General features: G+C 44.5%; 1 protein-coding gene across 1 annotated transcript; it reads right to left on the bottom strand.

Annotated features, from left to right (window-relative positions):
- Nucleotides 1-1,142: 1,142 nt before the first annotated feature.
- LOC139037560 (spidroin-1-like) lies at nucleotides 1,143-9,174 on the bottom strand. Its single transcript, XM_070474641.1, has 2 exons — nucleotides 9,029-9,174; nucleotides 1,143-2,754 (listed from the first exon to the last, which is right to left on the bottom strand). Exons 1-2 carry the CDS (start codon nucleotides 9,172-9,174, stop codon nucleotides 1,143-1,145), a joined length of 1,758 nt encoding a protein of 585 aa, XP_070330742.1.
- Between the last annotated feature and the right edge of the window lie 8,168 nt (nucleotides 9,175-17,342).

The following is a 17,342-nucleotide window of genomic DNA, read 5'->3' as shown; positions in this document are numbered from 1 at the left end:
TAAATTAATTACAAATTAAACACTAAATATTCAGTTCCACAGTCCCCTGGGCAGTATTTCAAGTGTTTAACAGCTGGAGGTGGCTGGCTGGTGGTCACAGTATTGAACGGAGCATGTACAACGTGTCCATCCTCTCAGAAACTTCGAGTGGACAGCGCCGCGGTGGAAGGTCTTTGAAGTCACGGCCTCAGCTCCGCGTCTGGGCACCCAGCTTTACCTGTTTCTCCAGCGGGAAGCTCTTCACTGCTTCTCCGAGGATCACTGAGAGGCCTGCCCTTCCTGCTCCTCAAAGCCCAAGATTCTCACAGGCTATGGAACAATCACATTGGTTTGTTTTTTAAAATTAAACTTTTAATTTTATCTTGGGGCATAGCCGATTAACTACATTGTGATAATTTCAGGTCAACAGCGGAAGGGCTCAGCCACACATATCCATGTATCCATTCTCCCCCAGGGTTCCCCAGCGGCTCAGTGGTGAAGAATCTGCCTGCCAACGCAGGAGGCACGGGGGTTCAATCCCGGGGTCAGAAAGACGCCTTGGAGGAGGAAATGGCAACCCACTCCAGTGTTCTGCTGGAAAATCCCATGGACAGAGGAGCCTGATGAGCTACAGTTCATGGGGTCACAAAGAGTCAGACACAACTTAGTGACTAAAACAATAACAAATAGCTCTCCCCCAAACTCCCCTCACATCCAGGCTGCCACATAACATGAGCAGAGTTGCATGTAGGGTACCAATAAACATTTTGTTTAGTTTGGCTGCTAGTCACAGCACCTGGTTAGGGAACCATTGTTATGAGGGTAGGAGGATTTATGCATGTGAGAAAAAAAACTAGAAATAAAAAAGGAAAATTGAGTAACTAAAAGGTTTGCCTAGGTTTTCTGGGGTCTACCTTTTAAATGGGATCCTAAAACTTGGGCGATTTTTTGAACACCAAATAGACTTCCCTGAGAGGGTAAGTTGTCATGTCCACTCTACTAATAGACTCAGTGGCATCACCAAGAAATTGTAAAACTTGTCGAGAGATAAAAGTCAGTGTAAGATCAAAGCAGCTAAGAGGATGCCCTCTTCAGAGACCTACCAGGGCTCCCCTGGTAGCTCAGTGGTGAAGAATCTGCCTGCCAATGCAGGAGATGTGGATTCAGTCCCTGGTCCAGGAAGACTGAAGGCTGCCGAGCAACTTGGCCCGAGCGCCCCGCGGCTGCTGAGCCCGCGCCCCAGAGCCCGAGCGCCCCGCGGCTGCTGAGCCCGCGCTCCAGAGCCCGAGAGCCGCGGCTGCTGAACCCACGCCCCAGAGCCCGAGCGCCCGGCGGCTGCCGAGCCCGCGCCCCAGAGCCCGAGCGCCCGGCGGCTGCCGAGCCCGCGCTCCAGGGCCCGAGCGCCCCGCGGCTGCTGAGCCCGCGCTCCAGAGCCCGAGCGACCCGCGGCTGCTGAACCCACGCCCCAGAGCCCGAGCGCCCCGAGGCTGCCGAGCCCGCGCTCCAGAGCCCGAGCGCCCCGCGGCTGCTGAGCCCCCGCTCCAGAGCCCAAGAGCCGCAGCTGCTGAGCCCGCGCTCCAGAGCCCGAGCGCCCCGCGGCTGCCGAGCCCCCGCTCCAGAGCCCGAGAGCCGCGGCTGCTGAGCCCCGCTCCAGAGCCCGAGCGCCCCGCGGCTGCTGAGCCCGCGCTCCGGAGCCCGAGCGCCCCGCGGCTGCCGAGCCCGCGCTCCGGAGCCCGAGCGCCCCGCGGCTGCCGAGCCCGCGCTCCAGAGCCTGAGAGCCGCGGCTGCCGAGCCCGCGCTCCAGAGCCTGAGAGCCGCGGCTGCCGAGCCTGCGCTCCAGAGCCCGAGCGCCCCGCGGCTGCCGAGCCTGCGCTCCAGAGCCCGAGCGCCCCGCGGCTGCCGAGCCCGCGCTCCAGAGCCCGAGCGCCCCGCGGCTGCCGAGCCTGCGCTCCAGAGCCCGAGCGCCCCGCGGCTGCCGAGCCCGCGCTCCAGAGCCTGAGAGCCGCGGCTGCTGAGCCCGCGCTCCAGAGCCCGAGCGCCCCGCGGCTGCTGAGCCCCCGCTCCAGAGCCCGAGAGCCGCGGCTGCTGAGCCCGCGCTCCAGAGCCCGAGCGCCCCGCGGCTGCTGAGCCCCCGCTCCAGAGCCCGAGAGCCGCGGCTGCTGAGCCCGCGCTCCAGAGCCCGAGCGCCCCGCGGCTGCCGAGCCCGCGCCCCAGAGCCCGAGCGCCCCGCGGCTGCCGAGCCCGCGCCCCAGAGCCCGAGCGCCCCGCGGCTGCCGAGCCCGCGCCCCAGAGCCCGAGCGCCCCGCGGCTGCCGAGCCCGCGCCCCAGAGCCCGAGCGCCCCGCGGCTGCCGAGCCCGCGCCCCAGAGCCCGAGCGCCCCGCGGCTGCCGAGCCCGCGCCCCAGAGCCCGAGCGCCCCGCGGCTGCCGAGCCCGCGCCCCAGAGCCCGAGCGCCCCGCGGCTGCCGAGCCCGCGCCCCAGAGCCCGAGCGCCCCGCGGCTGCCGAGCCCGCGCCCCAGAGCCCGAGCGCCCCGCGGCTGCCGAGCCCGCGCTCCAGAGCCCGAGCGCCCCGCGGCTGCCGAGCCCGCGCTCCGGAGCCCGAGCGCCCCGCAGCTGCTGAGACCCCGCTCTAGAGCCTGAGAGCCGCGGCTGCCGAGCCCGCGCCCCAGAGCCCGAGAGCCCCGCGGCTGCCGAGCCCGCGCTCCAGAGCCCGAGAGCCGCGGCTGCTGAGCCCGCGCTCCAGAGCCCGAGCGCCTCGCGGCTGCTGACCCACGTGCTGCAACCACTGGAAACTTGGCATCTCAACTACTGAAGCCCTTGAGGCCTAGAGCCCAAGCTCCACAAGAGAAGGCACTGCAGCGAGAAACCCGTGCACGGTAAGTAGAGAGTAGCCTCCGCTGGCCACAACTAGGGAAAAGCCCACGCAGCAACAAAGACCCACACAGCCAAAAATAAAACGAACCTACCGGCCAATGAAACTAATGACAATATGACTGCTGGCATAACCAGAGTGAACAGTTTCGAGGGGAGCAGAAGAGAACTCGCACTTACTAAACACCAAGTATGTATTCACAGAGATTCTATGAATCCCCTTTAGCAGAGAAGAACACTGATGTTTGCAGTAAATGTTCTCGAAGCCACACAGCTATTTGATGTACATATCATTTAAAGCTACGTTTATCCAGCTTCAGGCCTCTTATTTTTCCATAATATTTTAAAGATCTCCAAAGAGAATAATATGTCAGTAAAGTCTGAGATTCCTGCCTTCTAATCATGGATAAAATCAAGACCTAAGACTTCCCTCAAAGGCAGTTGGCCAAGAAAAAAATATACCTTAAGGTGAAAATTTAAGGGTACTCAAACCTAATGTGCAGAAATGGTTCACAAATATGTAGAGTTTTTAAAAGGCAAGATAATTCAGGAGCAAAGAAGTTTTCATAACTAATATTTCAAGGTTTATCTAATAATACTCAGATCCTGACCAAATACAGAGGGACTCTTTCATTGTAGCCAAAATGAGGATCAACACAGAACTCAGAAAATCTAGTAAGGAAAAGGGTGAAAGATAAGGCATTGGAATGAGCATGTGATCCCAAATGCTGATGGAAAGTGGCTAGTAAGTGAATATGGAAATGAACAAGACAAAGAAAATAATTTAGACACCAAAAATGCCTCATAAACATGCAGATTATCCACAGCAGTTTGAGGATCTCCTCAAAGACTTTGTATTTTCCAAACTGAAGGACTCATTTCTGCTTGAAGCCATGATGGAGTAACTGGAACTGCCCTCCCACTGTCCATAGCTAGAAAACTGGGCGAAGACGGGAAACAACGGTTTCCAGACATTGGACAGGGAGCGCGCAGGACTGCGTCTGAGAGGAGAGGGGCAGACAGGCAGCCTCGGCAGCCGTCTCAGCTGTCTCCCCACAGGCTCCTTGCAGATTGTGGTGCAGGCAGGCGGACTTCAGCAGGCTGCAGTGGTGGCCGAGCGGGAGAGAGAGAAAGGGGGTTTCAGGGAAGCTGGGCTTTGCGGAGTTTGAGGGGCAGAAAACAGGAGAGCAAAAAAATCTATCTGAACTACAACTTGCCAGGACAAAATTCAGCATTCTTTAGGGAAAGACACAAAATCAAATACTCAGTAAACTAACATTTATAATCCTGAACTCAATAAGAAATTATTATACAGGCAACAATGCAGGGAAATGGGATCCATAACCAGGAGAAGAGTCAATCAATTAAAATAGACCTTAAGATGACAGAGATGATGGAATCCACAGATAAGGACATTAAAAGAGCTTTTATAACTATTCTTAAAGATTTAAAAGGAAATGTAAACATAATGAAGAAAGAAATGGAAGATATAAGAGAAAATCAAATGGATTTTTAAGTGAGGAAAACTATAACACCTTTTTGAAAGCTTCACTAACTAAACAAATAACAAATTAGATATTTCAGAACAAAAGATTAGCTAATTTGAAGATATAGCAGTAGATTCTATCCAAACTGAAGCAAAGAAAGCAAAAAGGATTAGAAAAAAAAAGTAAGAAGGTTTTAATAACTTGTGGAATAACATTAAGTGGTCTAACAAATATATAATTGGAGTTACAGAGGAAAGAGGAGAAAGAGAAAAAAATATTTGATGTGTGGAATAATTTTTCACATTTGATTAACACTGTAGATCCATAAACCCAAGAATTAAGAACTCCAAGCATAATAAATAAAAAGAAAACACACCAAGGCATGACATAATAAATTTGCTAAAAACTAGATTATCTAGTTTATCTAGTTTTTTATTAACTGGAGAATAGCTTCAAAGTAGAGACAGGGGAAAAAAAAGACACATTACATACAAGAGAACAAAGATAATAATAATCTTATTTTCTCATCAGAAATAATGCAAGCTAGAGGGAAATGAAATAAAATATTTAAAGCACTGAACTTTTAAAAAGTTAACCTAGTATTCAATATCTAGAAAATAATACTCTTTAAAAATAAAGGGTTTGGAAAAATATTTATGACATTAAGTTTGGAAATGATTTCAAGAACATGACACCAAAATCACAAGCAATAAAAGATAAAATAGATAAATTGAACCTCTTCAAAATTAAAAACTTTTATGTATCAACAGATAATATCAAGAAACAACGTACTGAATGGGGAAAAAAACCCTACTAAGAAGGAGAAAATATTTATAAATCATACATCTGATAAGAGATCAATATTAGTATATAAAGAAACCCTAAAACTCAACAAAATACAGTACAAGCAAATTTAAAAATAAGCTAAAAACTTGAGTAAACATTTCCCCAGAAAAGGTATTCAAATGGCCAATAAGTATATCATTAGTCATAGGAGAATGCAAGTCAAAACCACAATGAAATACCACTCCACACCTACCAGAAAGGTTATAATTTTTTTTAACTGGAAAACAACAGTGTTGGCAAGGATTTGGAGAAATTGGAATACTTGTGCATTGCTGGTGGGAACACAGAATGGTATAGCTGCTATGGAAAACAGTTTGTCAGTTTCTCAAAGGGTTAAACACAGAACTACCATACAACTTGACCACTTCTACTAATGACTATATACTCAAAAAAATTTAAAACATTGTGTACCAATGTTCATAGCAACAATATTCAGAAAGGACAAAAATAGAGACACCGAAATGTCCATCAACAGATGCATAAACAAAATGTGGTGAACACATGCAAGGGAATGTTATTTAGCCATATAAAGGAATTAAATTTTGATATATGCTAAAACATAGATGGACACTGGGAACATTATGCTAAATGAAATAAGCCAGATATAGAAGGAAATATTTTTTATGATTCCACTTACTTGATGTATCTAGAATAGGCAAACTCATAGAGACAGAAAGAAGAACTGATGTTACCAGGGACTAGGGGAAGGAGAAGATTGGAAGTCACTGTTAAGTGCACAGAGTTTCTGTTGGGGATGATGAAAATGGTTGAGTACAGAAGGCAGCGGCACCCCACTCCAGTACTCTTGCCTGGAGAATCCCATGGACGGAGGAGCGTTGCAGGCTCCAGTCCACGGGGTCGCACAGAGTCGGACACGACCGAGCGGCTTCACTTCACTTGTCGCAGACAATGGCAAGGTTACACGTGACTGGGTATCTAACGTGACTACATTTAAACACCGCTGAATTGTTCTTATAAATAGCTAGAATGGTAAATATTATGTATATTTTATCACAATAAAAAGAGAAAGAGTATGACAAAATGAAAAAAGTAAATGAGCAAAAGGAAGTAAAAAATTGTCAGTTATCATCTGATCGTCACCTGAAGATAACTACAGTTACATTTTTAAGTAAAGCCTTTCTTTTTCTGCACGTTTAGAAGTTTGATAGCAAAAATGGAAACATGCTCTATCTATGAATTTTTGCTAAACAATAAACATGTTCCCATGTCATAAAAAAATGAAGACTAAATAATGATGGCTTCGGATAAGCAAAAGCTGAGGGAATTTGCTTTCAACAGACGTGCCCTGTAGGGAACGTTAGAGGAGGCTCTTCAGGGAGAAAGAACGCAACGCAGATGGAAGCCTGGATCCACAGGAAGGAGTGAAAAGAGCTGGAAAAGGTAAAGACGAAAGCCTTTTCTTCTCATTTTTAATTTCCTTTAAATTTAAGAAATCACTTTGAACATATTGAACTGAAAATACATAAACTTGTGCTACCTCATCTGCCCAGTGGTATGCTCGCCATTCATTCATTTCTTTATTTAATATATACTATTCTGGGAGGTCCGCTCTACTAAGTGCTGACTCTCCATCAGAGAATAAAAGACAAAGTCGCTGTACTCTCCAGACATCCGATCTCCTGGCAAAAAGCCAGTTACGATTTAGAAACACACAAATGACAAATACAATGAGTGAATGAGATAAGCACTCCGACGCTGAGAAAGAGTAAGAAGTTTCCGTTTCCTCACTTTACAATTCACTACTCACACTCCCTTACTGAGGTTTTAACCCTACCAAACGCATTCTTATTAAGATGACATCTTGGGTAGATTCCCCAGGAACAGAACCTGAGATGGATACCCTTGTGCGAATGATTCATTCCTGGTGTGATCTCCGGGAAACGAGTGAGAGACGCACAATGGGGCAGAGACATAAGAAATCTAAGCAAGAACATCCTCTCCACTGGAGACTTTAGCCAAATCCACAGGGATTTCTATGCATTGCCCCCAGGGACGAGAGATGGGCAATAGTGAGGGGACAGCAGGACAGAGGACCGTCACCCCAGACTCTCCTGTCTCCTTCACTTTCTTCCTCCTGTAATTCAAATGGGCAGTGACAGGTTTCTCCGGATACCAAAAAAAAAAAAAAAAAAAGCAATTTAAAACAAGATAACTACTTGTTTTCCCTGCCAAAATAGCAAATCGGTTTTTTTAAAATACTCATTGATGATGAGGATTAGGTGAAATGAACACAGTTGTCTAGCATGGTTAGGAGTGTGACTGGATACAGTGTCTTTGGGGGAAAGTATAGTATCTGGCAAACTGCATCATTCGCTCAAACACAGTCATCCTGCTTCTGTGTTTTAAAAACTGCAAAGCACAGACGAAGGTATGCACAGCAATACTTATCATAGTGTCCTTGAAAATATCCAGAATTAAAGGTCACCTAAGCCCTAGCCAATGGGAGCTCGGTAGCATACCATAGGTATATCCAGACAAGAGAATACAATAATTTAAAAGGTTAAATATGTCAGAATTGCCTATATTGTAGTAATCAGCTAAAAATATAGAATTATATTTTTCTCAAAAATCCTATATGCTATGTTGTTTCAAGTAAAAAACATATCTAAACACTCTAGAAGTCAATATAACAAAGTGTTACTTCTGAGGTAGCATGTGAGTGCATTTCTTTGTTCTGTATTATACTTTCTATAGTTTTCCTATTTTCTACCTTCCACTTACTCTTTCAGTACACTATTGAGCATTATTATATACCAGCCATTGTTGTAGACACTGGGGATACAGCCATGGAAAAATATAAAACTCTCTAATTCAAAAAGATACATGCACACTGATGTTCACAGCAGGTCTATTCACAATAGCCAAGACATGGAAGCTACCTAAATGTCCATCAGCAGATGAATGGATAGAGAAGATATGGTACATATATACAATGGAATCCTACTCTGCCATAAAAACGAATGAAATGATGCCGTTTGCAACAAAAGGATGGGCCTAGAGATTATCGTACTGAGTGAAGTAAGTTGGACAGAGAAAGAAATACCACATGGTATCACTTACATGTGCAATCTAAAAAAAAAAAAATACAAATGCACGTATTTACAAAACACACTCACAGACACAGAAAACAAACTTCTAGTTATCAAAGGTGCAGGGTAAGAAGGCTAAATTAGGAGTTTGGGATTAACAGATGCACACTGTGTGCATAAAACAGACAATCAAGGAGGAACTGCTGGATAGCACAGGGAGCTATATCCAGTATTTTGTAATACCTTTAAGGGAAAGGCATCTAAAAACAAAACCGTTGTTGCTTAGTCACTAAGTCATGTCTGACTCCCTTGTGACCCCATGGACTTCAGCCCACCAGGCTCCTCTGTCCATGGGATTTCCCAGGCCAGAGTACTGGAGTAGGCTGCCATTTACATGTGTGTGTGTGTTAGTCACTCGGGCGTGTCCAACTCTTTGCAACCCAGTGAACTGCGGCCCGCCAGGCTTCTGTGTCCATGGGATTCTCCAGGCCAGAATACTGGAGTGGGTGGCCATTCCCTTCTCCAGGGGATCTTCCCCACCCAGGGATCGAACCCAGGTCTTCTGCATTTCAGGCAGATTCTTTACTGTTTGAGCTACCTGGGAAGCTGCCATATATATGCATACATATATATAACTGAATCACCTTGCTGTAACTAGCCCTGAAAGTAGCCCAGTGCTGCAAATCAACTCTGCTTCCTTTAAAAGAGACGCATGGCATGACCCACTGCTCCAGCCCCACTGGCCTCTTCGCTGTTCTCTGAACACCCAGGGGGAGGCCCCCTCAGAACTTGGTACCTGCCGCCCCCTCTGCTGGCCGCACTGGCCCAGACAAGCCGCTCACCACACCCCCGCCCAGGCGGCCTGTGCTCATCTCCTTGGGGCCCCTGCTCCGAGGTCTCCCTGTCAGGGAGGGCTTCCCTAGCTGCCCTGTTTATCCTCATGCTCTTCACCCTTGTTGGCGTTCCAAACCCTCTTCCTTGCTGCACTAGAAGCATTTAATTACTTTCTCCGGGATGATACATTCAAACTTCTTTGGGGTTACTGTTTATCCTCTCAAAGAAGCAGAAGTTCCATGAAAGTGGGAATTCTATCTGGCTCTTTTCTTTTTTTTTTGTAAATTGAAGTCATGTCATGGCCATGGCACCATCCGTCCAGGGGAAGCGGGGTCCTTTTCTAAAGGAGCAACTTTGCACAAGGCTGCCGTCAGCGATAAGGAAGCTTCCTTCCTTCCTTCCCTCCTTCCGCCATCCTTGCTCCGTGGTGGGCCACTGTCTTTCTAGGTGTTAGATAGACAGTGGTGACCAAGGGTTTCCACACTCATAAATCTTACAGCACAGTGGGAAATACGAGTAAAGTCCAACACCAGGCGGAAGCTTGTAAGTATTGTAAATATTAAGTAACAGAATAATTCACTCAACCTAAAGAGAGAGAGGACAGTGGGCAGAGAATGCACTCTGAAGCTGGGTTTGAAGCGTCAGCTGCAGTTTGCTAAATGGTCGAGGGCGTGGAAGGACATGGAGAAGAAGCACACACAGGGGATGAGAGGTGTGCACCGCCAGTGCAAGGCGCTTCTGCTTCAGCACGGAGGGATCCTCTCTGTCCCCCCGGCCTCAAAGTGGGGCCACAGACTAAAACCAGCTTTGAGTGAAGATTCTAAAGCTATATGATTTTCCACACCCAAGGAAAATATCATCCATGTACCATCAACAAGGTACATTTGCACCTAGAATCTATTGATACATCAACAGAGACAAAACGACAACAAGGCATCAGAATTTGCTCATAATCTAAAACCACGCAGGGGTCCAGCAAAAAAAAAGAGGAGGAAGTTTCATTTCCAAGCAGGGTCACAGCAACTTCCCTGGCTGTGGTTAAGACTCCACGCTTCCAATGCAATAGGTGCAGGTTTGATCGCTGGTTGGAGATGTAAGATCCCATGTGTCTTGAGGCCAAAAAACCAAAACATAAAATGGAAACAATATTGTAACAAGGTAACAAGTGCAATAAAGACTTTAAAAATGGTCCACATTTTTAAAAAAATTTTAAAAAGCGGAGTCACAGCATAAGGAAAAAATAAATCATTCAAATTGAAAAAAAGAAAAAACAGTTCCTTCCCTTCCACTTCTCCCTCAGTCTGTACCCTAACAACCCAGATGATGGCTCCAGCCCTTCCTGCTCCCCTGTTGCGTGGAGACCACTGTCCAGGCATCTTGGCAAAGTGTGGATGGAGGTTACGGACCGCATTTGCTCACGCATCCCTCCAACACTCCTGGCAAGTGCTTGCTTAAAGAAGAACTGGTGTGCAGCCAACACAAGAGCTCAGCCACCCCTCTCTTCCTACGTCGGGCTGGCCCCCTCAAAGTCTGAGGTCACCTGTGGGCCACCAGAGAGGATGATGTGTGGTTGGTTTTATGAGGGCTGCCGCGAGATAAGAAGTAGGCTGCAGCTCAACTGCCACAAGGTCAGATTCTTGACCTAAAGTGAAAACAAAAATCAAGTTAACAGAATATTGCCAACGACAGAAGAAAGAAAAAGAGAGAGCAAATGAGAGAGGGACTCTTAAAATACTTTATATAAAGGATGCTGTGGAAAATAATCGTATTAAGGCCACTTTCTGAATCTGTGTGTGGTTTCTAGTCTGCCTTTTTATGATCATCTCAAGTAACTAAGTACATATGGCATGTTTGTAAGTAAAGCAGTCGATGAAGTTGGTTACACCTCTGCATTTATGACCATGCCCCTGAGTATTATTAACTTTTACACTCCCCATAAAATATAATTTATCACTTAAATAATTTGCTTTGTGTCAGGGTTCAGTGTGCTCCAGTGCTTTCCTGCTCATTAAATGAGATATTTTTACTTAATGAGCCAAGGATGTCCTTTGTATTTAACATTTGAATTGATTTCTAACACTTCATTTATATAATAGTTTGGTGTGTAATTCCAAAAAAAAGTGGGTTTCATTTCACTGTGTCAAAGGCCAACAGTTCAGAAAACTATTAAATACATGTGGCGTTTCCAGTGATAAACGGTCTTATCCTTACTAAGCAGCAAGATAGAGTGTACAAAAATCATGAAATTATGCAATCGTAAAATAATTACTTCTTTACACAAGCAAATCATGGAATTTGAGAGCTGAAAGATATGTGGAGTATTCAGAGCAAAATTCTAAGCTGCTCAGAAAAAGAAAGGGAGGCTGTGATGGGAAACAAAGTATTAAGGCGCCGCTGCTCTGGCTGACTAAGGCCTGGGATTGTTCTCAACAGGTAGAACCACACCACTTCAGTTCAGCACTGTCTGTGTAACAGATGACCGGCTCCGTGTACCTTTCTGCCCATCCAACAGATCAGATCTTGAAAACTGAAATACCCTGATTCCTCAGCCACTTTCCACTCCTCTAGTTTTCAGAACAAGTGAGGATACTCACTGTCACCTTGACACAAGGAAGGGGAAGAAGAGAAAAGTTCTCGGATCTGAGGACTACTAACAGAAGTGCTACATAAATCCAAGCTACTTACAATTCACAACATGTGAATTTACAACTCACAAGTCACATGTGGACTTATATGTATCCATCTCTTAATGCAGAGTTCAGGTTTGGGTAACAGCACACAGGATCTATCATTTATGAAGCATTTATTATTATCCTCTAAATAGATACAGCTGAGCCTATCATTACAGCACACTACAGAATTATTAAGGAAAGCAGGACTTAAAGGATTTGAGAACAAAATAGCCCAATACCAGGACCTCCCTGGCAGTCCAGTGGTTAAGACTCTACCTTTCAATGCAAGGAGAGTGGGTTCTATCCCTGGTTGGGGAACTAAGACCCCAAGTGCCCCGTGGTGTGACAAAACAAAAACAATAAACAAACCAAAAAAAAAAAAAACAGTCCAGTGCCCATTTCCACTTTATAGCTTGTAGAACTTGGGTGCCTTGCCCTTGCTTCTTATGCAGAATCCTCTCATTTCCCTGATGAGATAAGCTTAGGAAGTTACACCTCTCCTAGTCCCCATTCACAGATTCACAATGCAAATTAGCATTTTTTAAAACCATGGGGAAAACCTGGTTGTCCCAGAGTTTCTCAAACTTATTAGACTAGATATTACTTTGCTAACAGAGGTCTGTCTAATCAACGCTATGGTTTTTCAGTGGTCATGTATGGATGTGAGAGTTGGACTATAAAGAAAGCTGAGTGCCGAAGAATTGGTGCTTTTGAACTGTGGTGTTGGAAAAGACTCTTGAGAGTCCCTTGGACTACAAGGAGATCCAACCAGTCCGTCCTAAAGGAGATCAGTCCTGGGTATTCATTGGAAGGACTGATGCTGAAGCTGAAACTCCAATACTGAAGATCCTCATGCAAAGCACTGACTCATTGGAAAAGACGCTGATGCTGGGAAAGATGGAAGGCAGGAGGAGAAGGGGATGATAAAGGACGAGATGGCTGGATGGCATCACCAGCTCAATGGACATGAGTCTGAGTAAACTCCAGGAGTTGGTGATGGACAGGGAGGCCTGGCATGCTGCAGTCCATGGGGTTGCAAAGAGTCAGACACGACTGAGAGACTGAACTCAACTGAACTGAACTGAACAGAAATTGGGTCCCAAAACACCTCTGAACCTCCCTTGGAACCAGAGTTTCCTCTAAAGATTTTGGGAAAGCTAAGCAGTTAAAAAGAATTTAATTTAATAACCAGCTGATTTGGTGAGAGCATTTTTTAGAAAATGTCCTTCCCCAGGCCCCACAACCCAGCCACAGGGCAGCCACTGCACCCAGCCCCAAGGATCACTGCCTTTCAGACTGTATTTACATGAATGTTGACCCCTAAACGGGGAGTTGCCCCATTTAGGACCTTAAGGACTGTGTGCCCCTTCACCCCAAATGTGATTTTCCTAAACCTTGGGGTCCATAGAATACAGACAAGATTTGTTCTATACACAATGCAAAAATCAATTTATTTAAATATTGCATTGGAGAAATAAAGTATTACTAGATGGAAAGGTATATTGAACCCAGAGAAAAGTTAAAATTATGAAATATTTCAAAGAAATGCAAATGTATTGATTTGAAAGAACATAGCTTGTATCTTTGGGATTCATGCCCTGGATGATCCAACTTTAACAAATGGAATAATAATTATTTAATTAGTACATAACCTACTTTCAATTAACTTATTATTAATATGATTATTCATTTAAAAGATAACCCCAGTCCTAATGCAGCATTCCAAGTCAACATAGTCCAAAATAATAAAAAATTTTGTAAGTCTTCACATCTTGGGTCAAAATGTACATCAAAGAAAACAGGACACTATAAATAATTTGATTCACTTTTTAAAAATTGATTTACACAATTTAGATTCTTTCAATCATTGATAAATCACTTTTTAAATTCAAAACAAAGACAATGAATGAGACTTTAAATCGACTTTTTTTTTTAAATAGACTTTAAATAGAACTACAGTAATGTAGTTCTAGAAAATGAAGGTTGGCAATGCCAAATTTTTCAGCTCCTAACACATTTGAAATTCAATCCTATCAAGTGATTGTAACTTTTTCCTTTCATTTTTATGGGGATATAATCTTTAAAGGGTGTTCATGTTTTAGTTTCAGGCCTAGAGAAGTTATTCTGAACGGGTGTCACTGGAAAAGCCCTTGCACTGTTCGGTGCCCTAGCTCACCGAGGACAGCTGCCTCCCATTGCTCCTGACTCTCCCCGTCCTCCAGCAAAACCAGAACTCCTGGGAGCTCCCTGGTCCAGCAGCTGACACCTCACTTTCCAAAGCAGGGGCTCCTGATTCAATCCCTGGTCAGGGCGCTCAGATCCCACATGCCTCTTGACAGAAAAACCAAAACATAAAACAGAAGCAATACTGTAACAAATTCAAGACTTTAAAATATGGTCCACGTCAAGAAACAAAAAACCCACACAAAACCAACATGCCTCTAGGAAGCCTTTCTTGATCAACTCCTCCTGCTCCATGCTGGTTCAGGCTCGGTCTCTAATGCCAGAAATATCTCATGCATATCTCTTCTATTTTAGCTTCCTACAATTTATCATAATTATCTCTTCATTGGTTCACCTATGGAAGCTCAAAAAATGGTGCCTGAATGAAGGGTTGAACAAAAGGCAAGAATCTCAGAAATAAAGTCACAGTACAATAGTCTAGGTTTGGGTAAATTGATCAGAGGAACCCAGTGCTGATGATATTTCATGCAGTAGAATGGAAAGTGTTATTGTTTCTCTGGAGGTTTTGGCTTTCTTTCTTTGTTTGCTTTTATTTTAAATTAAGTGCTATCCTCATTTTTTCCCCTAGAATGGTTCCTATTAAGTTGTACTTTAAGCAAAGGCATGAGTTTGGTCAAATTCTCAACCTTCTAGAAGAGTATAAAACACCACCACCTGCCTTCACGGCCTCTCAGCATTCCAGACTCTTGCTGCACCATAATATGAGGAGCTAATGCTGATGAATGTAATACTCTTTACTGACTACTGATTTTCTCAACTAGCCCCCAGCAGCTCCCAGCAGCATTATCTACATCTGCTCATGAGGAGATCCGGCATATTCAGTGTCTTGAACTGAAAAGGAGAATTACCCACAAACTTGGGTGAGTGGGGGTAGTGTAAGCAAGTGAGGCCCTTGGAGAAGAAGGAGGTCAGAAAACAGAACAGGTCACATCCTCTTTCTTTGCTCCCACACTCCTTCCTTCCTAGAGACAACCCCTTTCCAAGCCCCGGCAACGCAGCAGTGGGTACAGAACCAAGGTTTGCAAGTTCAGCAATGGTATCTTCCCATAAGTCCTTATTTCAATGGATGCCAAAAAAAAAAAAAAAAAAAGATATTTTTAGCTATCATCAATCATCAAAGGCCTCCAATTAAAATTAGAACTTTGATATTGCTAGATATTTCCTCTGGTGTTTCATAAAAAAAAAAAAATCCTGAGTCTCTGTGGTATCTCTTCTTTATGTATAGAAGATGCAGTTTGCACAGCTCCACAGCTGGGAAAGGGTAAAGGCATTTTATTGAATCAGAGCAAATATTCATTTTAAAAAGTGAGTGAAAGAAACTTCAACTTTCACCTGCCAGCAAGTTCTCACATTCTCTCTGCACCTGGCTTTCAGGTAAGGATGCACTGATGGAGGTGGATGGGCTGGTCCTTCTAGCTTTCAAGTGAAGGTGCATCCGTGGACATGGATGAGGCTGGTCCTTGCACGGCACCTTCCGCACAACACAACTTTGATGCTGTTGCCCCTAGCACAACAGCTCAATGTAAAAGCACGGTTCTCCCGATCAAAGTGAATGTGGCATACCCTGTCAGAAGTATGTCATTTACAAGGGAAGTGGTAAGGTATCAGTATTACCATGGAAAAGCTAGACAATGTTGCACAGCCACATGATCCTGCGCACTCACTTCACAAACTGCAGTTCTCAACTCTGCAGGAAGCATGACTGTGAAATATGCAAGGCTTAGGAAAGTATATAACTCAGGTCTTACAGAAATTTTCAGTCTTTAAAAAAATATTATATTGGGATATATATGAGAATTGGACTATAAAGAAGGCTGAGCACCAAAGAATTGATGCTTTTGAACTGTGGTATTGGAGAAGACTCCTGAAAGTCCCTTCCATCCTAAAGGAAATCAGTCCTGAATATTCATTGGAAGGAATGATGTTGAAGCTCCAATACTATGGCCACCTGACTCACTGGAAAAGACCCTGATGCTGGGAAAGATTGAGGGCTGGAGGAGAAGGGGACGACAGAGGATGAGATGGCTGGATGGCATCACCAACTCAATGGGCATGAGTTTGAGCAAGCTCAGGGAGATGGTGAAGGACAGGGAAGCATGGCGTAGTCCATGGGGTCGCAAAGAGTCGGAAATGACTTAGTGACTGAACAACAACAACACAGATGCTTTACAATGCTGTGTTCATTTCTGCTCCACACAAAGTGAACTGGCCGCACATGTGCACACATCCCCTCGTTGGATCTCCTTCCCCTTAGGTCTCCGCAGAGCACTGGGCTGAGCTCCCTGAGCTGTGCGGCAGGTCCTCATCCATGATCTATTTTATCCACAGTATCAATGCTGTATGTATGTCAGTAACGATCTCCCAGCCTTTAGTCTTTCATTCTAAATGTAGTCAAAAGTGAAGCAAACAACACCCCAAAATGAAATTTACAAATCAAATAGATTTTGCCAAACGGACTTGAATTTTTCTTCACAACAGCCCATCTTGTGATTTCATTAACAAAAGGGATATGTCAGCTCAAATCTGATATTTTGTATCATTAAAACATCCACAAGCAAATTTGTTTAACATAACAGTTGAGTAATCCTGCAAAGACAGCAAGCCCAGGGGAACAGAAAGTGAAAATACAGTCTTAGCAGCATGATTTAAATTAATTAAACAAGTGTTAATACCTTCAAGCACACTATTGCTTCAGTCTTTGGTGGGAAAAAGCTATAATTTATGTGTGCAATCATTTTAATACTGTGTATGAATTAGATAGATACAGGAGCTGTGTTAGCTGATGCTGTAAACAAAGGATACAGTTGAGAACACATGCTATAATAATTAAAATGTTATTACGCTGACACCATCTTTCTTCTAGGATCCTGTAACATCTGTATTGACTGTGATAAGCATTGATTATCTGGAGTGATATAAATATTTGGGGAGTTAATAACAATGAGGAATTCAGAGCATGCTGAGACACCAAAGATAAATCACAGGAAATTCAGATCAAAGCAGGTTTGTGAATAAGCTTGTTTTTATAGTTAATGACTAACTATAAAGTGCATATACACATTTCTTTTCTCCAATGAAACGCACAAGGAAATGTCATAAAGAAACATCCCGTTCGTTCTGCACGGCATTTCTGTACATCTGTCGAATTTCCATATGTAGAGAGGAGGATGTCAACCCAGAGCTACTTCAACTACAAAGAGGGAATTGATCCATCCATCAAGTACTTAACATGCACTTTTCAAATCATTAAAAAGTTCTTTGAATTATTAAGACCTTTTTTCAAAAGAGAAAAAAAAAGCCCACAACTTATAAATCTTGCATTTCCTGAGAGGTTAATTTAAGGATGCTGGGGTCAGCAGT

Source organism: Odocoileus virginianus, chromosome 11 (assembly GCF_023699985.2).
Source record: "Odocoileus virginianus isolate 20LAN1187 ecotype Illinois chromosome 11, Ovbor_1.2, whole genome shotgun sequence".
Taxonomy (NCBI): domain Eukaryota; kingdom Metazoa; phylum Chordata; class Mammalia; order Artiodactyla; family Cervidae; genus Odocoileus; species Odocoileus virginianus.
Note: the sequence above shows the minus strand (reverse complement) of the source record. Positions and strands in the feature narration are given on the sequence as shown.

Coding starts and splice junctions, on each gene's coding strand:
- LOC139037560 (XM_070474641.1), bottom strand. CDS start 9,174: ATGAGGATAAACAGGGCAGCTAGGGAAGCCCTCCCTGACAGGGAGACC. Junction 2,755..9,028: donor GCCAGCAGAGGGGGCGGCAG/GTACCAAGTTCT, acceptor CAGTGGTTGCAG/CACGTGGGTCAGCAGCCGCG.